Source organism: Meriones unguiculatus, chromosome 6 (genome assembly GCF_030254825.1).
Source record: "Meriones unguiculatus strain TT.TT164.6M chromosome 6, Bangor_MerUng_6.1, whole genome shotgun sequence".
Lineage (NCBI taxonomy): Eukaryota > Metazoa > Chordata > Mammalia > Rodentia > Muridae > Meriones > Meriones unguiculatus.
Genome location: NC_083354.1, coordinates 30,279,949 through 30,304,859, shown reverse-complemented (window position 1 = coordinate 30,304,859; position 24,911 = coordinate 30,279,949). Strand labels below are relative to the sequence as shown.

The window sequence follows — 24,911 nt, the reverse complement described above, 5'->3', positions numbered from 1 at the left end:
CCACGCGGGGCTGCCTTACTCTCAGTAACCCAGGCCCGCCCGAAGGGACTGATGTCACACGGTTTATTTGATTACCATTCCTCAGAGACATTTCCCCAACTCTTCGCCCACCCCAGCCTTTGCCTTACACCACTTACGTAACACAATGCATTGCCTATCAATTTGTTTTTTGTTATTGCTTTTCCCAATTTTCAGCTCTACCAGAAGCCTGAAGCAAGCTCACTGCTCTATCCCCAGGGCCTTGTTAGCTCTCAGTAAATAATTCATTGCCTGACAGGATGAAGGGATAAATAACTGTAAGCCAAATGACAAGTTTACTTCTTGGGCAGGTGCTTATTCTGTCTTTGAGTGCCACCTGGGGGGGGGGGGGCGGCATGGTTGCTCCGGGACAAAGGTCATGAATAAGAACCTTAAGGTGAAAAAAAATATGGCAGCTGCGAAGAGCTTGAGGAAACCAGTGAGGTAGGTAGGCACTGGAAAGCCCCTCCCTAGAACAAGAGCTTCTTGTGATTTACATAGGTGTTAGTGGAGGGAAATAATTTTCTGTGAGCTCTCTCTTTTCTCTCTCTCTCCTCATTCTTCCTGACCCTTTTAAAAAACGGTCTTATATAACCTAGGCTGGACTTGAACTCCGCCTTAATTTCCCAAGTCCTGGATTATAGGCTTGTACCACCTCACCTGGCTTCCCCATGAGTTCTTCAATACCCACTCAGCCACAGCACTCACCCCCAGTCAGGTTTGGTCAGTTATCTGGGCACCTTACAGGCAAAATTAACCATCTTAGCAACTTACCAATTGTCTTTGAATGAACTCAGGGGCCCAAGCAGGAAACCAACTGCCTGTCCCTCCTTCTGCAGCTTTTTGCTTTGGTGTGTGGAGTGGAAAATAATTCCTATTTCAACTCTGACACTTAGACAACTTCAAAATTTGCTTTAAACCCGGTAGTAACTTTATATTAAGCTAAGTGAACAAAAGAAGGGGAACAGGTCAGCTCAGTTTCACGACCTTGCTTCTGCTCTAAGATTCTAAGAACCGAGGTCCCTGGGAGCTGAGTAACTGGCTGAGACTGGCAGCTCTGAAGTGTCTTTTCAACCTTGCAATGACCTGTGCTGTTTTTACTTCCCCGAGTGGCAGGTAGTTCTAAGAACTTCCTCAGTTCAGAGTTTATTGAATTTTTATATGCTCAGGGCTGAGTATGAGTGTAAAATGAATGTTTGTGAATGTGCTTTGCAAACTAAAAAAAAACAAAAACAGTCAAACCTATCATACAATCAAACAGTCAGTGTGGCTGAGAGCAGGAACCAACTTATTCTCAAAGACATTCTTTTCCCAAAACACCAACTGTTTGCCCTCCACCTACCTACACACAGCCCTGCCTGAATGATCTGTAGAAGATCAGGGAAGAGCAGGGTCTTCTAATGCTTCTGGGCCTTTGCCCCCTTCCCACTCCGTATTTCAGTCAAGGCTGTCACTCCTCACTCCCCCTCCCCTTTCCCCAGCCATGAGAGCAGACTGTAGGCTCAGTGTCACAGACATACTTGGTCTTGTTGATTTTAACTGAATGGCCAAGACTGGTTACGTGTACAGAAGGGCTTGGCTCATGGTTCTGGAGGCAGGCGAGGCCCAGGCCACGGCATTATCATTTGCTCAGCTTCTGGGGCCTGTGAATGGTGTGGGCACATGTGTCCATGTAGCTATGTGTGGAGGCCAGAAGCTACTTCACGTGGGTCTCCTCAGATGGCCCCCACCTTTTGAGACAGGTACAGGAGCTTGTCAGGTGGGCCTGGAAAGATGGCTCGGTTGCCAAAATGCATTTTAAGGACCTGTCGGCATCCCTGAGAAGATGCGCACAGGGGCTGGAGTGACGTCTCTGGGCTAGAGCACTCACTGCTCTGGAAGAGGACCCATTCGAGTGACAGCTGACAACCATCTGGAACTGTTACAGGGGATCTGAAACCCTCGCAAACCTCCATGGGCACCAAACACACAGGGCACACAGAATGAGCCTATAGTCCCAGCACTGGGCAGAGGGTCCCTGAGGCTTCATGCCCAGCAAATTCAGCCAGATCGGAGGTTCCATGTTGAGTGAGCGACCCTGCCTTAAAGAACAACCGCTGCTGTGAGGGCGCCCACTGCCACGGACCTCACAGTGGACAGCAGACTCCGAGACGTTCTTCCTGCGTTGTAGCCCAGGCTAGCAGTGAACTCACGACTCTCCCTCCGTCTCCTAGTGTGGGATTGCCTGTGTGTACTACTGCACCCGGCTAGGTCTCATTTTTATTTCAAACAAACATGTCTGCTCCCCACTGGGCAGCACCAGGTAAAGAGATTGCAGCACAAAGCCCAACTTTCTATGCAGCAAAACCTTGCTGAACGATGGAAAGGGCAGCCTCTTAGCCCATGTGGGGCCTGTCAAAAGAAAGAGCTTTTGAGCAACGGGCCTCCACGGAAACTGAGCAAACAGCAGCATCAAACAACCGATATGCATCTATTTTGTGTATCTCTTTATTTATAAAAGTATAGGAAATTAATGTTACCTAAAGTGTCTCTACGTTAAATAAATTATTTTCATAATATGCATTGCAGGTGCATGGACTGGCCCTCCCACCTGTATTAGGGTCACAGCTGAAGAACTCTGGCCTGTCTGAATGGAAGAGTCAACCTTTCCCTTCCGTGTGCAGTCAGGAGAGCCAGGGTCGAGGCTACTGGGCTGATACACAGTAAGAACCAGCACACAAGACTGTCTCCCAAGGGGCACCTGAAGGCAGAAGCCAACGGAGATGAAGCACAGAGGCCCCTGCCCAGCATGGCGGTGCCAGGTGAAGGAAGGAGCCACAGGTGCTCCTGGCCCTGCATGGGGGGTCCTCAGCACCTTGGGTGGCTGGAGAGGAGACAACCTTCTCTCTTGGAAAGGAGAAAAGCTTTCGGACGGGAAAGGTGCATGAGCAGCACCAAGGTGTGATTAAAGCGTGAACTCTTCTTGTTGGAGAGAACTCAGAGGTCTGGAGTTTGACCCTCCAGGGGACCGGAGTGCCCTGTCTCTGGCAACATGGGCGTGGTAATGAGATACCTTTCCAGGGTCAGTTCCCTGAGCATTATGACACACATTTATTTCCTGAAGGTTTTGCCAGAGATCCTTGAAGCTACAGTACCACTGCTTTCCCTCTGGATCATGCCAGAACTCTGTCTCCTCGCTCTGTGCTTTTCCTACACTTCAGTGTCGATCCAAGCCACAAGCACACAGCCTCGGAGCGGAGGCAGCAGGAAAGATGGGGACTAAGTGGCCCTGGACATTGTATTTGAGGGCCAGAGCCACTGTGGTTCACTTTAGCTGCTGCCTCAGGCTAAGATGTATCCAGCACAGACAGGTCCTGTGAGCTGGATTGTTAGGGGAAATTTTTTTCTTTTTAAACTTTAAACATTTAGCTACAGGCTAAAGCAAAGCTTTTCAGGCTGGGCCATTTTGTATGGTCTCCTGTGAGTAACACAGGAGGGTGGGATGGGCAAGGCAATGTCCTCTCACCCTCGGAGATGCTTACCCCACCAGCCAATGCATGTGGTACCCGAAACACAGTGAAGGGTCTTTTCCAGGTGACAAAGTTAAGGCTTGATATGGGAACTACACTGGATTTGCAAGTGAAAGCAAGAAGCAGCTGAGTAAGTGACCAGCCACACCACGCGAGACAGACTTGCCCAGCCACGGATGCATCCATGCGCTGGGAAGGCCAAGGAAGCTCGAACGCCTGGGAGGCGCAGCTTTGTCAACATCCCGCTCTCAGTTCAGCCAAGCTAGTTTGGGAATCTTATCTCTAGAACTGTATTGAAGCTGCTGTTAAGCCACCAAAGGATGCGCTGCAGTAACCCTGGGAAGCTGATGCAGATGGCCACTTTCTGTAGTATTTTCTCTCTTCGGTTTTTTTGAGAAAAGGGTTTCTCTGTAGCCCTGGCTGTCCTGGAACTCACTCTACAGTCCAGGCTGGCCTTGAACTAGCGAGATCTGCCTGCCTCTGCCTCCCAAGTGCTACCAGAGCCCATATTTATGTATTTTTAAAGGATCAAATTATTCTAAAATTTCAGTTGACATGTCAAAGTATTGCTGCAGCTGGGAGAGCCATACACCACACAGCAGCTCAAGGGAACTTCTAGTATTACCGGGAGTAGGGGATGAGGGGTCTGTGATGGATTCTGCAGGGGGACAGCTGAATGCAGCCGAGGAGGACTGGGAAATTTCTTACTGAGTAATCGAGACACACACATACACATACACACACATACACACACACACACACACACACACACACACGCACACACGCACGCACGCACACACGCGCGGTCTTTTCTGGCTGGGCAGATCATCAATCATCTCCACAGGTGCACATTTATCTAGTGGCCTGAAAAACCAAAACACAGCTGTCCAAACCAGTTTGCATGAGTCAGTACTAGACGGGAGCTGTGCATGTTTTTAAGATCGACCAGGAGGGCCTCCAAATCCCTACATATTTGCTGATGACCCTGAAATTCTGATCCTCCCCTCCCCTAGAGCTAGGATTACAGGTGTGTGCCAGTATGCTGTTGTGTGCAGTGAGGGTGGAGCCCAGAGCTCTGTGTGTGCTAGGCAGGCACTCTACCAACCCAGCTCCACCACCAGCTCCACATCCAGCTTTTAAAAACATGCAGGAACACTAAACAAATACTACCACTGGAAAAGCACCTTGTCATTTTCATCCAGAGGCCTCCAGTGAGAGCAGAGACCTCACGCGGAGCTCCTGGGAATCCACTAAGTCTCAGCTTACCACTGGGAATCCAGTCTCATTGCAGTCCATCTGGGTGGACAATGTCTCTCTCTGTCCCTCAGCCAGCCAACACAAGCTTCGTTCGGGGAGGTCTGAGCTGTTAGGATGGCGTCCCCATCAGAGGCCAGGATGCGCTCATCACTGCAGTGTTCACCGGAAAACCAGGCATTGGTGGCCCTCACAGAAGCTTTCTTCTAGTTGATGGCTCTTCCATGTGACTTCTGGCTGGGACAGTTCTGTCTGTGTGTCTCACCGCCCGGGGCCATGCATCTCAGCAAAGTCTTTGGAATGGAGCCAAATTATTCTTCGGTCTCCACTGGCCCCTGGGTGTCAACTAAGGGGATGTCTGTCTCCCTGAAACCTACTTCCCCCTTGCTGGGGTGTGAGAAAGTGTAGGGTTCGCTCTCAGGCTCAGGAGAGCTCCTAGGGGCTGGCTCATCGGCAGTGAACTTTGCAGTTGGGGTCCTGAAGAACATAGGGGGTGGGGAGGGGGGGCAGTCCCCCACGGGGCCCTGGAAGGGCCGGTAGGTGTCCACCTCTGGCTGGATGGAGGAGCCGCCGGAGTCCTGAAGCAGGTGCCCATAGACCATGGTGTCCTCGATGACGGCATACACGTGGGAATCATTGTCCTTCCGTCTTTTCTGGAACTTTTGCATCTGGGGCACCTGGGTATTGACGTTGCCATTGTAGATGCCCACAGCAGGACCCTTGCTGACCCTCTTCCTGTTTGTAGAGATAAAACAGATGAGTTACACACGGGAGTCTCGGGGCTCTAAGCCCAGCTCACCTAACCCCTTGAAGGCTATTAGCATTTGGAAATGAAACTATCCTAGGGGCTACTTTTATTTATTTATTTATTTATTTATTTATTTATTTATTTATTTTGAGACAGGGTTTCTCTGTGTAGCCTTGGATGTCCTGGACTCATTTTGTAGACTAGGCTGGCCTTGAACTTACATATATCTGCCTTTCTCTGCCTCCCCAAGTTCTGGGATTACAGGCCTGTGCCACCATGCCCAGCAGCTAGGGACACTTTTAAGCAAACAGCCTTATCTCAGGTTTCCAAGGTGGCTACTGAGGGATCAAAAGGAAGATGTGGTTTAAGTGAACTTGTCTTGCCTCTGACAGCCTTCGAGAAACCAACAATGGAGACACCTGCTAACTCCTCCTCCTCCTTCTCCCAGGAATGGGGGTGCACAAGACTTTCAACCACACCAGCCCAGCACGCCCAGGCCAGCCTGCTAGAACAGTTAGTACTCCCCCGTACTGCTGCTGCTCTTGCACAGAGCGAAGCTGATCAGCTAATTCCACGCAGTTAATATCCACTCAGTGGAGAGAAGGGTGCAGACCAGCTAATTTTCTGCTAGAGTTGAGGACAGAACAGCTTGTCATTAGCTGAGTGGCTCTGTCCCATCTGATCAACAGCAGCAGCCACCTGGGAAAAAAGCTAAAGTGCAGACAAAATCCAGGGTTCCACAAGCCGATGTGGACAATTGTTGGCATGTCTGCCCTGGGCACACAGCTTTGCCTTCAGTGAACACAGCAGCAGGGACGTGGACAAGAGCTGACTCAAGCGGAAACTGTCAGTCCAATTAGCATAACAGGCTGTGGAACGCAAAGACTGGCAGCTCACTAATCCTGGACTGTGCTTTCAGGAGGTAAAAATCCATCTGGCGTTGACCAGCTCTACCAGCTCTTGCATGAAGCCTTCAATAGACACCCCACCCCGACCCCTGACCCCTGTCATGTCACAGTGTCTCACTTTTCCTTCTTCCCGTGGATTGTAGAAAAGCCTCTGTTTTCCCTGGTTTATCCCCAGTACATTATCTGGGTCCTAGTGCCAAAGGAGACCCTCAGTAAACAGCCACAGCAGGAACAAGGTCAGTGTCAGTATTTCCCCTTGTTCTTGCACACCCCCCCAACACACACACATCTTGGGGACAGGGGCTTCACACAAGCATGTCGGCCAGCAGCCTCATGCAACTGAAGACCACAGAAAGACCGCCTGTGCTGGCACATCCCAGTTCCATCTGGAACAGTCAGCAGAGGGCGTGCCAGCGAGACTCTTCCTCTCTCAGCTGAATCCAGATCTTCAAGAGGCTCCTGGGGGCTCAGTTGGGACATGCTGGGTACCCCAGACAAGGAGCCAGGCATTTCTCAGCAGACAAAGTCCCACTGCACAGCAGGAATTTGCCCAGGGCCAAAGTGAACTAAGAAAGCTTGGGGACTGAGGAGACAGTTGGTAAAGGACCGAGGTCAGATGCCCAGCATCCATGTGAAAAGCTGGGTTGGTGCATGCATCTGTAATTCCAGTGCAGGGCAGGAGACAGGCACAGAGGGCTCTCTGCTCAGCGAGCTTGATGAGTGACAACTGTGATCCCCAGGACTTACATGGTGGAAAGACAGACAGACAAGACAGACAGACAGACAGACAGACAGACAGACACACACACACACACACACACACACACACGCATAACTAAATGCGATAAAAATCATGAAAGTTTTTTGAAAGTTGAGGACACCTGATGTTGTTCTTCGGCCTCTGTAGCAAGGCCGGGAGGCTTCTCTGATTTTCATCAGACAAAGAAAAATGGATGATGTCTGATGTCCCAGTAGATTTTATTTAAAGCCATTTACCTTTCAAGCAAGCTGCTGGTTGAGGGACAGAAGAAGAGGCAGTTAACCAGAACTCACTTCCTCTTAGCTCTAGGGACACCTTTTGGAATTGGTCTGTAGTCCCACAGATGAGCAAAAAACAGTTTAAGAAACCAAAGGATTCAACCTATAGCACCCACAGAGCAGCTCACAACTGTCTGTAACTCCTGGTCCAGGGAATGGTACCCTTACACAGACATACATGCAACCAAAACACCAATGTAAATAAAATACAAATAAATAAATTGTTAAAAAAAAAAGAAACCAAAGGAGAACAAGCCTGGGCAAAATGCCTGCTTCCCCTCCAGCAGCAGACGGAGTGGCTCCTGCCATGACGGTGTCTAAATCTATCCCATTCTGTCCATCCATCCATCCATCCATCCATGCATCCATCTACCATCCATCCATGCATCCATCTACCATCCATCCATCCATCCATCCATCCATCTACCATCCATCCATCCATCTATCCACCATCCATCCATCCACCATCCATCCATCCACCATCCATCCATCCATCCATCCATCCATCATCCATCCATCCATCCACCCATCCATCCATCCCCCATCCATCTATCCACCATCCATCCATCCATCCATCATCCATCCATCCATCCACCCATCCATCCATCCCCCATCCATCTATCCACCATCCATCCATCTACCATCCATCCATCATCCATCCATCCATCCATCATCCATCATCCATCCATCCATCATCCATCCACCATCCATCCATTCATCATCCATCCACCATCCATCCAGTGTGTGAACTAAGGGGGCATCAATTCAAGGACAGCTGGAGAGAGTCCACCTACTTCTTTCTCACGCAGCAGATGAGGAGGCCCAGGGCAAACAGCAGCAGAGCCCCGCCTCCTGCTGCACCAATGATGACAGCCAAATCTGTGAGCAGAGACAGGAAGGCAAAGGAAGAGACAAGAGGGTCAGCACACGGAAGAACTTGGTATCTCCAGCCCCAGCTTCTCCCGCTTCTGCTGTAACACTGATGTGACTGGGTCAGCCCTGAGCCTGACCTCTACGGGAACTGCCAGCTGGTACATTCTCCAGCCAAAACACACAAGACTATGTGGAAGCCACCATGTTAGGCATGCAGTGCCTCCCGGACATACTCTACTGGGACGAGGGAAAACCAGGGCTGAGGTGCGTGTTCCCAGCTGAACTGTCCCATTTGAGTTGTTCAGGGTATGCACGGGACCACTGTGCTGTCTGAACTTCTGACCCACAAACGAAACAGTGACTGTCTAAGCCAGTGCAGTTTACAGTAGTTTGTATGTAGTAGCACTTAGATACATGCAACAGAAGGGGGAGAGGCACTTACCATAATGACCCACATTATGAGCAAACACGACAGCCAGTGGTTCTCAACCTTCCCAATGCTGAGACCCTTTAATACAGTTCCTCATGTTGTGGTGACCACAACCATAAAATTATTTTGTTGCTACTTAACTATAACTTTTCTACTGTTATGCATCGTAATGTAAACAAGTGATATACAGGATATCTGATATGTGACCCTTAGGGCTGCGACCCACAGGTTGAGAACCACAGGTCTAAACCCATACCCTCTGGAGTAGTTTGTATGCAGCACCTGAGGACATGAAACAGATGTCAGGGCACCTACCATCCACCTAATGGCTACTCCTGGCCTCCACCGGTGTGTTCCCTGGCCACCAGGCTGTCTTAGAGAAGGAAGAGCAGAGGAGCAGAGAGGAGAGCAGGGACTCAAACGTCAGAAGGAGCAAAGCGCCAGGTCATCTCATCTGAGTTTTCTTTTCCCAGACTGTACAATGGAAAAAGAGCACAGGTCTGAGAAGGGGTGCCACAGCACACAAGGATTTAGGGTTCCTTGCTTGCTCGCCAAGAAACAACACGTGAGATTCAGACAACACAAAAGTACATGACAGAAAAGGAAAGTAGAAAAGGAAGAAAGCCAAGTGGTGGCCTCAGAGCTGACAGTTCTCAGTGGTGGCTTTTGGCCAACTCTCTCCAGGTGCTCATATTTGAATCTTCATTACTGAATCCCTACGAGTCTCCATCCCTCATGCTTCATATCATAGGAGTAAAGAGGGATCATATACATGTGTACACACAGACAGAAAGACAGGCAGCAGAGTTCAGGAGTAAATAACTGTGGCAGACGGATCCAGGTGAGTCAAAGGAACATGGCAGATGGGCTGTGTACGCCCTTCTATGCTTCCTGGTCTCAACAGGGCCGGCTGTGCAGGAGAGTCAAGCTGCCTCAGATGATTTGGGCTGGGATCTTTGTGATATCCGTAAGCCGAGATCAGTAAGTCTTACAATCAACCTGTACCAGCTGCAGCTGAGTGAGTGAGCTGATAAGCCCCGCGCACAGACTCGCCCAGTCAATAACAGCGATAACTACCATACAACAGCTCACTGATACGTGGATTGCTGGGACACCATCCGTTTCCTGACTTCCTCCAAAGCTTGTTTCCTGCCCCCCAAGTGCCAATTTTCTTTCCTTCACCATCCTAAGAGACTCTGAAAGTCCTTACCCGCAGTCCTCGGGGTAAGAGTCACCCAGAAGAGCAGATCTAGCTGCTTGCCGTTCATGGGGCTGCAATTGGAGATGTTAACCCAGAAGTTGCGACGATGGAAACTTGGCTTAGGCAGCACTTCCTCCTCCAGGCTGAAGATCTCCTCCGCCCGGCTCTGCTGCTCCTGGATGATCATGAAGGCTCGCCCCGACTGGCAGACCACGCCAGAACGCTCTTTGAAGAAGGTCAGACAAGCCACTTGGTTGCTAGGCACACTGATGTTCCAGGACACGGAGGAGAGGGCGGGCAGGCCTCGATCCCAGTTGGGTGTTCTCAGGTAGACCTTGCTTTTTATGTCTGGGGTCACCGTGAAGATGCCTTCCTCTGCGGGGAAGGGAAGAGACTCAGACAGATGTTTGACTCAACAAAACAGAGAAGAAAAGGACAGTGTAACTAACAGTCTACACCAGCTCCATCCAACAGAGCTTGCTGCCGCAATGGCCACATCCCATGTGGTGCCTGGTAGGACGCCATTATTCATGTGCATCTGTTGAACACTCACTATGTGTGACTGAATGGCGCAGTCAGCATGCGAGCTAACCCTAAAGGCTGTGTGGCACAAGCTCAGCCACTAGTCCTCAGTGCTGTTGGAAGGTGACAGAACCCTTATGGGGGAGGTCAGGTAGAAGGAAATTAAGTCACCAGGGACATACCCTTAAAGGGGCCATCAGGAAGCTGTGATGACTAGGAGGTGAGCAGCCTCTCCTATACATTCCTACCATGATGTAATGCTCCAGCACAGACTCCCAAAGTAACCGTACCTGCCAGGGACAGCCTGTCTGAATCTGTGAGCCAAAATAACCTTTTCCTACATTAAGTTCATTATCTCACAGCAATGGAAAGCCAATACAACAGAGACTCCTAGTTTTCATTTATTAACCTTGATTCTGGTTTACATAATCACATGTGCTTGTTTTGGTCAGTCCAGCACACACACAGCCTGCTAGTCCAGGTGCCCAGGGTATTTTCAAACAAATTTCAGAAAGTTTGCCAAATGAGGGCCATGTTTCCAACATGGCAATCCCCCTGCCCCACTGTGCTGTGGATGAAAAAGGATGATGGCCTACAGACTGTGGTGCCAGCACCTGTCAGTGGAGGCTTGCTGGAGGAAGTGGGTCATAACCCCATTTGCTGACACTCTGCTAAGTGTGTCAGGCTCACACTGCTAGGATTTCTTCACTGTGATGGACTGTATCTGTAAGCCAGAACAAACCCTTCCGTCAGCCGCTTCTTCACATGTTTGATCACGCACCAGGAAAGTAACGAATACAGGTCTATACAAGACGCACTGAACATCCACAAAAATGGCTAAGAGGGGCTGGTGGTATGCGAGCGAGGGAACACCTACCTTTGAAATAGGGTATGAAGGACGCTGTCAGGGCTTGCCTGGAGACTTCATGTTGGAAGCTGGGAGCATACGTTCGCAGTGTCACCGAGCTGTTTTGCTTCACCTGGATCTTCTCGATGGAGCCTCCTGGGCAGAAGGAGCCAAAGTATAGGTCCTGGCTGGGGGTGGTGCTGGCCACAAGGTAGCCAAAGCTGGTGTTACAGGCCCTCTCGCGCGTGTGCTGCTGGAGCTTCTGGCCTGGCACCAGGAGAAGGCTGAGCCTGTCCTTCGGCACCTGCAGCCTCCAGGAGAAGTCGTGCAGCTGCACAGGCAGCTGGAGGATGTCCCGGGGCACCTGCAGGTTGAAGGACTTGCTGTAGCAGTAGCGATGGTCCAGACAGCCTGCAAGAGAAAGGCAGTGGTACCCACGCCCATGGTGGAGAGCACCTCCTGAGCACAGAGGCCGGCCCAAGGCCAGCATCTAGGACCGCCTGCTTCCTTTTCCATTCACGACTTCTCACTTGCTTTCCTGTCCACTCTTCTTACTGCCTACTTGCTCAGCCAAGCTTTGGTGAGCACTCAGGACAGAAACACCCTCTTCTCCTTTGTCTCGGATGCTAAGACACTAGCTTCTACTCCAACATGTCCCCTGTGTCACATTAGAGCTGGCAGTGACGTCATGGCCATCATGGCTTGCACTGCACCCTGTCACTTCCTAATTGGGTGGCTTCATGCCACTCCAGCTCCTGAGACGCTCAGCTTTGTGTCAGCAATCATGGTATCTCAGCAGGAGGTGACTGAGTTTTCTTGTCTGAGATTGAGTCTCTCTATGTTGCTCTGGCTGTCCTGAAACTCCCTATGTAGCACAGGCTGGCCTGGAATGCCCATCTATCTGCCCTTGCCTCCTGAGGGCTGGGATTAAAGGCGCGCTACTACATCTGGCTCAGCTTGTTTGTTTGTTTTGATTTTTTAAGGATTCTCACATAGCTAGGCTGGCCTGGAACTCTATGTAGACAAAGAAGATCTTGAACTTCTGATCCTCCCGCCTTCACTTCCCAAGTGCTAAGATTACAGGGGTACAGGCGTGGTTTACACAGTGCTGGGGGTGGCCCAGGCTGTTACCATGCTAAGAAATCACTGTGCCACTGAACTTAATCTCCAATCTTGAGCCTGAGGTTTGCTGCATGTGATAAAAGACTCTCACAAGCCACAGAAGGAGCCAGGATGAGTCCATTTTGTTTGTTTTACTTGTTTTGTGAGGCCCTCATTTTTCCCAGGCTGGCCTTGAACTTGCACAGTCAAGGAAGCATTCGTTTACGTGGTCTTAAGAATTAAACCCAGGACACAAGCATTCTACCAACCAAATTACACCTCCATGTCCCTGGAGTCTAAGTTCTTGACAGACGAGGCAGGAAGTAGGCACGTGGAGACAGGGATGGGGCAGCAGAGCAAAGGAGACAAGGACTTCCCCAGGGAGAAGCTGGCAGGTTGGGACACAGGGCAGCCGACACGGGCCTAAGGAGGCAGGTCGACACCGGCCTGTTCTCGCTCTTGCCCTCGGTGGCCACTTCAGACCACACCCCACACACCCACCTACCAAGCTCCACTGAGATAAGCAAGAAGGCTTGGTGGATAAAGGCACACGCCACCAAACTGCACAACTGAGGTTTGAGCCTTGGAACCTACATGGCCGGAGAAAACCGATTCCCTTAAGTTGTCCTCTAACCTCCTGCACGTACATGCGCACACACACACACAGGCACACTAAATAAAGTATTTTTTTCTTTTTGAAGAGGCTGATCCAGGGACGGAGAGCTTGGGCAGAGGTGTAGGCAGGACTCTGGTAAGGGCGTACTTAGGGTTTTCTCCACATTCGCCCACAGGCGTGTCAGGTCATCGCACAGGAAGGAAATCTTGTGTTTGGAGCCAGCTGTCAGGGTGACATTGGTACTACAGGTCCGGGACTCCAGACACACAAAGCAGCCAGGGACAAACCTGCGGCCATGTCTGACTGGCCGTGGCTCTATGGTTAGCGACATGGCTCGCTCTTGACTCAGGTCCACCACGTAGGTTTTACCTGAAACCACAAAGGGAAAAAGTGTGAGGCTCGGAGATGCAGCTACCGTGTGAGGTGGCCAAAGTGACAAGTCGCCTCTAGGGATAAGCTTATTCAGACACACACACCTTCAAAACAAAAACCAGTGGGCCTGGAGAGATGGCTCAGAGGTTAAGAGCAGTGCCGTTCTTCCAAAGGTCAAGTTCAATTCCCAGCACCCACATGGTGGCTCATAACCATCTGTAAATGCAGTCCTGTGCCCTCTTCTGGTGTGCAGGCACACATGCACACATGCAGGCAGAATAGTGTAGAAATAATAAATAACTGAATCACTCTTAAAAAGCAAACAAACAGCCTCTGACTCTGAATGCAGGACCATGCTCGCTTCACACTGTGCTAACGCGAAGCGCCTGTTCAGCGTCTCCTGGGAGACTGTCCCCACGCTGGCATGCACTTCCTGACACTCCTGCAGCACCCAGAGTCCACGGCCCGGCTGCTCTGTGTGCGGCTGAGGTACAGCAGGAAGGAGGCTACAGCTTACTCACTGCTTTCGTTCTGTGGGCGTTGGACCAGGACCTGAAAGCGGAGCCGAAGGATTCCTGGGCTTTGGGCATCCTGGTCACAGCCTTGCAGGGAGAGGTTGAAGTTGCCGGCCATGTTCCCGGGCTGCTGGTCCTCCAGCCTGAACACCTCCGGGTTGGTGGTGGACCCGGGGATGTAGTACTCCACCCGCTCCTCCTTCCTCTCACAGTTGGAGACGTTGAAGCTGAGGAAGGAGACGCTGGCCCTCAGGTGCGCAGGGACAACGAACTGCCAGGTCATGAGCTCATCCTCAGGGAAGCCTCCTGGGTAGTTGGCAGACATGAGGGTGGCCGAGCCTTCACCCTCAAACACCGACTCGATGATGCACAGGCCTGTCGGGGCAGATCCGAAACAAAGGGGAGATGCTGGCGCCTGTCCTGGCTGTCCACGGCCAAGGTCAGGGGCACTGAGGCTGCACGTGACAGTTGCACCGAGGGCAGGGATTAGGAACGAAGACCCAGCGTATGAGCAAATGTTAATAACTGACTGGGCTGGAGAAAGCCAATTTGTTCAGTGTACCATCTCTTTGGGCTTAAAGTAGTTAAGGCCTTAGTAGAGCTGAACAGTGATCTGATACTACACACATAGACAGACACACATGCACACACACACACACACACACACATCACTGAGATTATTAGGCAGGCCATAGTAGAATCATGAGGAAGTCATTACATTTGCATCTACCATGATTTACTTAGCTCAAGTTTCCATGATCTTATTTTTTGTGAGATTGGGCGGTTGAACACTGGCTCCGTCAAGATCAGCTCTCACGAGGCATAACAGGTGCACTGAGACGCTTGGAGAAGGCAGAGGCCAGGGTAGCAAAGTCAGGGATGTGCTCTGTGGGTCTATGAAACTGCCTGTGTCATTCTGTGACACAAAACAAACATCATGTGCAAAAGGGAAAAAGAAATAGCCTGGTCGTGCACACTTGTCATAGAAGCACTGGGGCAGGAAGATCAGGAGTTCAAGGCCAATCTGGTTTACACAATGAACCTGTAGCCAGCCTGGGCTACATGAGACTGTCTTAAAAAACAAATAGCTGTTGGGCAGTGGTGGTGTGCACTCAGGAGGCAGACGAAGGCCGATCTCTATGAGTTCAAGGCCTTTGCTTGGTGTACAGAGTAAGTTCCAGGAAAGCCAGGGCTACACTGAGAAACCCTGTTTCAAACAGACAGACAGAGAGACTGCTGGCAGTGAATGCTGAACACTCTGGAACACTCGCACACTCCCACCTGATCACAGAGAAGGAAGGGAGGTGCGTGCTCACGTTTTATCGACGACCGGTTTGCGATACTGAAGCCTGAGATGTTCCTAGAGTGGAACCAGGGCAGGTGCAGGGCCATCTTCACACCCTCCTGCATCTTGATACGGGACACAGTGCCATTACTGCAGAAGGTCCCGATCCTGACCTCGGTGGCATCTATTCGGCCGCTGATGGAGTGAGTGACCCCGTCCTCACAGCCCTCGCCTGGCCCGATCTGCCTCAGGCGAGGGGCTGAGAACTGCAGCTCCAGGCCGATGCGCTTATGCGCCCTGACGTCCCAGATGAAAGTTCTGTTGAGGGCGGGCAGCTCTGCTGTGGTCGGCTGGAGGGGAACCTCCCCAAAAGGACACGGGCCTGACATGCAGTCTGTAACACAGACACAAAAACAACTCCGATCACGGGCAGGCCAGGCCACACGCTACCTCTCCTCCCCAGCCCCTAAGCAGGCTCTTGGGAATTGTGCCCAGGCACTTTACCACCCCAGCTGCTCACTGGTGGCCTCTTTCTGGTCAGCGCCTCAGCTGGGGAGTGATTCTGGATTAGAGCCTGAGAGGCTTGGCTCTGTTCTCGTTCTGATTTGGGCTGCAGGACTGAGAAGCATTGGCCTCATTGCTCCTGACACAACCTGGGGCTGACACTGTGACAGCCCCATTCTTCTGTATGTTTCACCCAGGAAAGGCTGGACTTTAGCAGAAACAACCACCCCGTGTTCAGTTTCCTCCTGGTCCCTCTCCTTCTGGCTGGGCTGCTTCGGGGGCATTGCTTCATGGTGGTTAATCTGGACTGCCAAACTGACAGAACGTAGAATCACCATGGAAACAAGCGGGCATGTCTCTGGGAGACTTTCTAGATTGTATTAGTTTGGGGGGAGGCCCACTTGAATCATCACCTGGGATGGGCCTTGAGCTGACCAGAAAGCAGACTGAGCCCAGCACTGTTCGTCCTCTGCCTCCTGACTGGAGACAGTGTGAGCAGCTGCCTCCTGGGGACTGATGGAAACAAACCCTGCCCTCCTTAAGTTGCTTTCTTCCATTACTTTGTCCAGCACTGAGATAAGCAATAACATGGAGACCTCTCCCCAGTCCACCTTTGGATTGAAAGCATCTAACACCATTTCCCCCGGACTCAGTGCTTGGTATCTGCTTAACTGTCCCCAACCGGCCTTCTGAGCACTACAGGGAGCCTACACCCTGGGCTAACTCCCTTTCTCTATTGGATATTAATGTCATGGTTTCGAGGGCATTCAGCCAGGCTCCACCTTTTAAGCTTCCCTTTCCATCTACATCTCACTAACATACTGGGCATGTTCAGCGCAGTCCCCCTGACTGGCTGATTCTCCAAGCAGTGAGGTGCTGCTCTGAGGCCGCTCAACTCCAGCAGCACTACAGAGGAATCACCTTAAAGCTAGTAACTAATTAATCCTTTGATACTTTTGGTTCCCTAGCCTTTTAAAACAGCATGATTGTTACTATCAAGGAGGCTTTAGCAAAGTCTGAAATAACAGAAAGCAGGCAAAGCCACTTCCCGGCTTTTGTGTTGTGCAGAGAAGGTGTAAGGATGCAACAGCCCTTGGTCTTGCAACAAGAACCTGTGGGTCCTTCCTTGTGCTTCTCTTGGGTGTTTGAAAGCACTTGTTTTCTGAGCATGGGAACCTGAGTTCAAAATGCCAGTACCCCGTAAGAAGCTGGCATGGCAGTGCATCCCTGTACCGAGGAATTCCAATCCCAGTACCCAGGGCAGAGAGACAGGTGACCCAAGCTTTAAAGCCAGTGAGAGATCCTGTCTCAACGCAGCAAGATCAACATGGGAAGACACTGAGTGCCCTGCTCTGGCCTCTGCATGTGCACGCACGGGTCCGTGTATCTGCGCATTCATGTGCATATACCTTGTGCCCACACTCAGAACCTGGCTGAGCCGGTGAGTGCCTGTGAGACCTGAGAGGCAGACGGGAAGCTCCTGGGGTCTTGATGGACAGCCAGCCTTACAAACCGGTGAGCTCCAGTTTCACTGAGAGATCCTGTCTAAAAACTACAGTAGAGGAAGACACTGGACACTGATCTTTGGCTTTCACATTTGTGAGCGTGGACATGACACACATACACACACTGTCAACTCAAACAGAACTAGGAGAACACAAGAGCAGTCTCAGACTTCTGAGATCACCCACATCAAACCTCTCATTACTGCCAAGTAGCCCTGGATGGCTTGTACGCGCCCACTGTAGCTGCAGCTGATCCAGCCCTGAAGCTGGGCTGTCCGCGGCCGACCTGCATTCACGCCAGGGCACTACAGCCAGAGCAGTAAAAGAGAGTCAGATACAGTGGTGACTAATGTGGCTAAAATTAGACTTGTGTGTCAATAAAGAGCGTAGCTATTTTAGGAGCTCACAAACTTCACTGTGTAAGAGTACCTCTTAGCCTTCTACTGTGTGTGTGTGTGTGTGTGTGTGTGTGTGTGCGTGTGTGCATGTGTGTGTGTGCGTGTGTATGTGCGCATGTGTGTGCGTGTGTGTATGTGCGCATGTGTGTGTGTATGTGTGCATGTGTGTGTATGTGTGCGTGTGTGTGTGTGTGCATGTGTGTGTATGTATGTGTGTGTGTGCGTGTGTATGTGCGCATGTGTGTGCATGTGTGTGTGTGCGTGTGTATGTGTGCATGTGTGTGTATGTGTGTGTGTGCATGTGTGTGTGTGTATGTGTGCATGTGTGTGTGTATGTGTGCATGTGTGTGTGCGCGCGCGTGTGTGTGTGTGTGTGTGTGTGTGTGTGTGTGTGCATGTGTGTGTTTCTGGGCATGTGGAGGTCAGAGGACAACTTACAGGAGTTGATCCTCTCCTTCACCATGTGGGTTCCAGGCCAGCCTAGTCTACATAGTGAGGTCCAGGACAGCTAAGGGTTCACCGAAAGACCCTGTATCAAAACACAGAAAGCAAGCCCACTCCAGCCAGTCTCCGGCCGACTACTCTGTTCCTCATGAGCTGTGCTAGCTCAGAAGGCTCCTTCTGGTCTGCCTGGGTTCTCTTGAAGATCAACCATGAGCTCGTGGGAAGCACATGGGCTATGACCGGCCATGGAAGAGGCAGCTTAGAGAGCTGAGACTTCGGGCTGGACCCAGCACCAGACTGTAACGGCACCGTCCAGTGCTTTGTATCTGACTGTTAATTATCTTGCCCCCTGAGGTCTGCAGGCTTTCTTTTACGAGTAGACACTCAGGTACCCCCAAATCACACCTGCAATCCTTGCCTCCAAACTATCCCCGATTGCAGAATAAACACCTACACACCTGGGAAGGGCGGAAATGAGGTGAGCATGGCCAGAGTTCTCGGGCTGTGAGGACAGAAGGATCATGGGAAGGAGGGAGACAGGTGAAGGAGAAGAAGGAAGGAGGACCACCAGGAGTTAGCATGGAGGAAACTGCATGGCCGGGAGGAGCTGACTCTGGATTAGCATGGAGAGATGCAGCCCAGATGGAAAGCATGTGCAAGCATTTATGTGTTGTTGGACGGGAAGTGGCCCAGATAGGAGTGACTAAGGCACACGGCGTGGGATTCAGGGCTGGGGGTAACAGGGTAGTTTGGGGGTCAGTCTCTGCCCAACCCCCGGTGAAATAAGGCGTGTCTCAAGTCTATCAGGTGTCTGTGTCTTTTATTGATTATGATAGCAGGTTAGATAATACCACCATAATAATCAGGCTTTTAATAATAAACATTATTAGCAATTTCTGTTCTCTACAACACCGGAGCCTGGCCCAGCCAGGAGCGGACAGGCCGGGGCTCACACGGCAGCTCAACCAACACTAACTCACCAATACTCTTCTCAATCTTCAAGACAAAGTGCTTCTCCGGATTGCTGCAGCTAAAGGTGAAAGACCTCCTTTCTCCGGGCTTAACCAGCAACTCAGTCATATGCTGTCTAGACATGATGATGTAGCAGGCTTTCACAGGCAGGGCCGGGCTTGCCAGCCTGATGTGCACCGTAATCCCACTTCCATGGGGCAGAGCGATTTCAAATGCTTCTGGAGGAAGGAACAAGAGTGACATGAGCAAGAGATATGACCAGTAAGCCTGCTGTGGTCCCCCTGGCCCGAGAAGGGGCGTGCTGTGAAGGTAGGGATGTGGCCTCTTGCTTGGGCTGTTAATTTTAACACAAACCAAAAGCCTCTCTCAGCACACTGCTGATCTCCCGGGCTCATCTGCATATCCTACACATGCAGCAGCAACGACAGAGACACTATCTCGCCTCTTTACTTTGTGACTGGGGCTGGACATGACACAATGACGCCACACAGATGCCACCTGTCTACAGAGCGGCTGCGGCTGCCGCCTTTTGCCATAAATACTTCACAAGCCACGAGCATGCACTTGACCTACACGGGACCGTACGCCATTCGCTAAAATTAGAGGCAAAGCATTCTGGCCCAGAATAGTGCCTGTAGTTCCAGTACAGATGAACAGACCTATCTCAGGCCCCACAGGGTTGGGAGCGTTATTATTTTTAAAATTAACAAATTAGACTATTAGCTCCCTGGGGATAGGGGATCTGGATGTTCCTGTCAGTTAATTTTAAAAGTTGTTCAAGGCAAGGTCACACTGTATAGCTTTGGTTGGCCTGAACTTTCTTTGTAGACCAGGCTGGCCCTGAACTCACAGAGATCATCCTGCCTCTGGCTCCCAAATACTGGGATTATAGACATATGCCACCATGCCTGGCTTATCAGTAAATTATTTGCATTAAGTGTGGTCCTTGAAATGTGAACCCAGAAAATGTTTGTTGAATAAATATTTTATTTCAAATATTCTGAAAAGCCTAAATTTCTAAAAGACAAATTGCCAAAATTGCTTTGGGTCCTGGCCGTCTTGCAAAAAGGAGCTACCTGAGAGGGCGATTTTGGTGAGCTCAGCTTTGGTCTCCTCTTAATCTGTGTTGGAGGGATTTGAAGTGTTTTCATACACCTTGAAAGAAGATAGCCCCCACAAAAGAGCAAACTGTATTTTAGATGTATTTATGACTTTTTATGAACATGGTTTTAAAAATATATTAAGGTGTAGCAAAATGCCATCACATCTGGGGTAGAGTGAGGGGTCCTGGCATATACAACACAGGCCATCATCGCATGCAGGCAGCGGCTTCTGCAGTCTTCAGAGCCTCCTGGGTCCGCTGGTACCCGGCTCCTCTACTCCAGCCCCACAACTGCTGACCTGGCTGCTAATCAACAGCAACAGTAATTTTCAGTTATGGCTTGGCTAAAAGGTGAAAAAGCCAGAAGAATTAAAGAAGGACGTTGGTAGCCTCACACTTGACGTGGCTGCCCAGGCTGTGAGGGCTGAGAGGATGTACTGCAGGCTTTTTACAGTCACTGCGAAAGACATTTTTACAGGTCTAGAAAAACACAAGTGTTCTATACACAGCTCAGATAAAACAATTCTGAGTGTGGATCTCAACTTCATCTGATGTCTTTAAAAAGTCTGTCTTGGGGCCTGGAGAGATGGCTCAGTGGTTAGGTGTACCTGCTGCTCTTCCAGAGAACCTAGGTTCAATCCCCAGCACCCACATGGCTGCTCACAACTGTCCATAACAGTTCCATGGGGTCTGACACACTCACACAAACATACATGAAAGTAAAACACCATGCACATAAAATTAAAAAAAATATATATTTTTAAAAAGTTTGTCTTGGAATCAAATATCACACTATTTCAGGACAAAGCATTTGAGAAAACACATTTTGCCTCAGAAAAAGCTCTCTCTCTCTCTCTTTCTCTCTCTCTCTCTCTCTCTCTCTCTCTCTCTGTGTGTATGTGTGTGTGTGTGTGTGTGTGTCTTCCCATACTGGCCCAGAATAGTGCTACAGGCACTGGAAGCTCTTTTTAAAAACTATTTTACTTTATGAGTATGGGTGTTTTTCCTGTTTGTATGCCTGCATGTCATGTGTGTGCCAGCAGAAGCCAGACGATGGCTTCACATCCATTCTGGACCTGGAGTTAGAGACAGCTGAGGGCAGCCACGTGGGTACTGGGAACTAAACCTGGGTCCTCTGAAGAACAACCAGTGCTCTCGCCTACTGAACCTGGAAGTTGTCTGTTTGTTTCCCTGCACATCGGGATTCACTTTTAGTTATTTCTTTTTTCATGTGAAAAGGCAACTTCTCCCACGTAGTGAGCCCAAAGCACAGATGTCCCGACCGCTGTGGACATACATACACTCTATCTGGGGTCTAGACAACCTAGATTTTCACTCAAATTCATTATGATCTGATTCCAACCACCCAACCGAGTCCCACCCTCTGGTGCATTCTACCGCCCAGCTGCTGTGTTTTTCTTACATATAAAATGTTCCCAAAGGTCCACATGGCTTGGTTCTGATGAGTACTATTTTGGAAGGTTTTGGAAATGTTAGGGAGTAGGACCTCCCTAACATCTTGTCCCTGGCCCCTCCTGTCTCCATGTGCCTCCTGGCCACCATGAAATGCAGAAGTGCCTCTGCCCATCCTCCTCCTGCTGTGAGGTTCTTCCTACCTAAATACAGATGGCCAAGCAACCATGGGCTGAGCTCTCTGGGACTGTGAGACAAAATAAATCTTTCTTCCCTTAACTCGTTTCAAATGTTTTAGTCACAGCAGTGGGAAAGGGAGACAAAACATTATCTTTCACTGACCCAGACCATTAGATCCTCTGAGTCCTACTCAACTTCCAAAGAAAATACTGAGTTAAATACTTGTGTTCAGCATGGCCAGTTCCCAGACACATCTGCAGCAGAAGGATGGGGCTTAATTCACAGGCTGCTTTCCAGAGTCATAATCAAGGACTCTTCACTCACATGGCTGCCACCTGTCTCTGCTTCCCTCATTCTGAATGATCTGTAATGCAGCAGGAAGGGCAGAGAGGGAAGGCTTCCACCTGGGGCTCAGTGCTCTAGAAGCCATTACTTCACCATAATGAGGGATCATGGGAACAGTATTGGTTGCATTAAATGAATCAGAAACTCACTTGATCACAGATACTTGGAATTTGAAAACATTCTGTTTACATGGTTTTTCCTTGTACCCATTCAACCATTTATCATACCTTGTAATTGGAAAAACCAACACTTGGAAGTAAAACCTCCGCCTTCCCGCCCACTCCTGTTGGGCCTGGCGCAGCAGAGCCCTTGATGAAGGCACTACAGTTTGGAGGAGAGTAAAGAGACTTTCCTTCTGCATTTCTTTCATCTCTGCAGGAGTTATATACATCATTTGTGTAAAGTTTGGGATGCCAGTCCACAGAAATGCAGAAATCAGTCTCAATACTGGTATGATTTATAGGTCTTCTGGGCTGAAAGAAATCCAAGCCAAGCTTCCTGGGAACAGTGAATGAATGCGCAGGCGTGCGGCCCCAAGACAGCTTCTGAGTCACAGCTCTCTTCAGCTCCCTGTGGTCCCAGCTCTCCTTATTAGGACACCTTCACTCATCCCACCTCGCCCGTGCCTGCCAGGCGGGAGTTTCCAATCATCACTCATTATTCACGCATCACGGGATACTTCACAATTGCTCCTGGTTGTTCCCCTGCCCACCGTCCTGTTTTATTGCAATTCTCCACAGCAGCGATTTAAGTGCTAAGGAGCCTTTCTAAGATCGACACACTCACAGTGTGAACACACTTGGTGTGGTCTCCTCTGGGGCTCAGCCCACATTCCCTTTCTCCATCCAACCATGATGCACTAGATAGGGACCAGCCAGGGACAAGCTGAGCCCGGGCACCCTTCAGGCATGTTGCCCTGCAGGAATGTCCAGAAGGGTGAAAGACAGGGAGTGTTCAAAGTGAATCGACCGATCAGTCACAGCTTGTGTGGGAGTCAGAGTCCAAAGCCGGTCCAAGGGAGGATGATGCGTGTGTGCTGCCCCCTCTTAAAAGGTGCCCCAATGTGGACCAACCCTTTACTCAGCGGGTTCACCAGCTGGGGCTTCCTGCTTCAGGGCTTCACATCAAAGATTGGTTGAATACCAGGTAAAGGCGTGATTTGCTTCTAGAACTGGGTTTGCAGAACACAGTTCATTAACGGATAGCTTGCTCAGAAGATAGAGCTCACACTAGGAGGGCCCAGGGGCATGGCTCCAGCCCAGTCCACCACAAAGGAACACTCACACCGGATCCATGTCTTCTCCTACCCTCACCCTGACACCAGGGGATAACTCAGTGTGATCTTAGCTATCAGACCCCATCAGAATCAGCACCTTGAGGCCACCTGCGGATACAGGGTTAGCCAGCAGCTGTCTGAGGGTTCGTGGAGCTCCGGCTTCCCTTGCTGGGACAGGAATGTTTCACAACTGTGTCTTGGAGTGAAGAGAGTAGGTTAGAATTGGGTTGCTCTACTGCTTGTTTGCTGTGTTTGCTTGGGCAAACTGCTTAGGGATAAAAATTGAACTATCTTGAGGCCCAAATGAGTTAAGGGTTTGGGGAGCCGATCAGTACACACCACGTCTCCTGTGGAGAGTGTGAACAATGGAACATTTCACTATCAGTGTTAGTGATGGGGACTAGGGAATGGTGTCCAGTATCGTCCAAAGCACAGAATCCCGACTAGTGGGACAGGGCCTGGTGATGGCACCTTCAGGACAAGCTCTTCGCACACTGTCACCCTGAGGCTGTGCAAATATGCAGAGACTCACACTCTGCCAGCCCCCTGCTCTGTTCACTGCTGTGAAAGTGTTCCCATACCTGCTGACTCACGTGACTCCAGGTCTCCTGGAGACTCAGAGACATGACCTCACTTCCCTCTGGAGTCAGCTGGACAGACACACCTACGTGCCCTGCTCAGGGACCACAAATGAAGTGTCCTCTGCAGGCTGCCAAGCTACCCAGTGAGAGGATACGACTGCCATTCTTAGAGTTTTTGGCTGCTGCCAAGAGGCTGGGGTTACCACCATGACCCATTCTAACAGGACCTGCTTTGGGAGAGAGTGGCCAGTCTCCAGCCCACAGACAGGACTGAAGCTCTTCTCACAAGGAAGTTACCAGGCTCTATGACTAAGAAGAGGCACGGCCAGGCCAACACCAGAGACATGATACCGGAGATCAGGGCGTGCTGAGCGAGTACACACAAAATTATGCCCTACGAACTTCATGCACAGCCAGGAACTTTGTGATGAGAATGCTTCGCTTTCATTAATGGTAAATCAAGGCAGAATGAAACATTTCTGAGACTAGAATTCCCCAGCCAACAGCCCCAGACATTTTGTTTTGTTTGTGGTTGGTTTTTATTTGTTTGTTTTGTTTTTCAAGACAGTGTTTCTCTGTGTAGTCAAGGCAACAGATTTATTTTTAATATGCCAGGCCTCCGGTCTGGCAGGAAATGCTTCTTCCCAGATTAGAGACCCCCATCTCCTGGGTATATGGCCTGTGAAGCCCCTTGTTCACTGGGTGGGGGTCAGACAGGACCTGGCAAGCCATGCTAATCACCCTGCCCTGATCCCCCACATTACTCCCAGGAGTGGTTTGGAGAAAGCAGGACAAACCTCTCATTCTCCTCAAACCACACCATGTGCAGAAGAGAGATCAAAAAATCGCAATGATGGGAGCAGGAAAGTGGGGACCGCAGGTTAAACAACTACTTCATCTCCACAGCCCAAGTGTCACATTCAAAGACCACTGGGCCTGAAGGACAAGAAGTGC

At 50.3% G+C, this 24,911-nt stretch overlaps 1 protein-coding gene across 1 annotated transcript in view; it reads right to left on the bottom strand.

The window, feature by feature from the left end:
• Positions 1–2,491: 2,491 nt before the first annotated feature.
• Positions 2,492–24,911, bottom strand: part of Cdcp1 (CUB domain containing protein 1) — a 33,595-nt gene continuing 11,175 nt past the window's right edge. Inside the window, exons 2-9 of the mRNA XM_060384996.1 lie at positions 19,069–19,278; positions 15,269–15,631; positions 13,959–14,327; positions 13,213–13,434; positions 11,379–11,759; positions 9,989–10,354; positions 8,270–8,354; positions 2,492–5,516 (exon numbers count right to left, since the gene is read on the bottom strand). Coding sequence (XP_060240979.1) covers positions 5,093–5,516; positions 8,270–8,354; positions 9,989–10,354; positions 11,379–11,759; positions 13,213–13,434; positions 13,959–14,327; positions 15,269–15,631; positions 19,069–19,278 — 2,420 coding nt within the window. The 3' untranslated portion in view covers positions 2,492–5,092. The remainder of the gene's footprint in view (positions 5,517–8,269; positions 8,355–9,988; positions 10,355–11,378; positions 11,760–13,212; positions 13,435–13,958; positions 14,328–15,268; positions 15,632–19,068; positions 19,279–24,911) is intronic.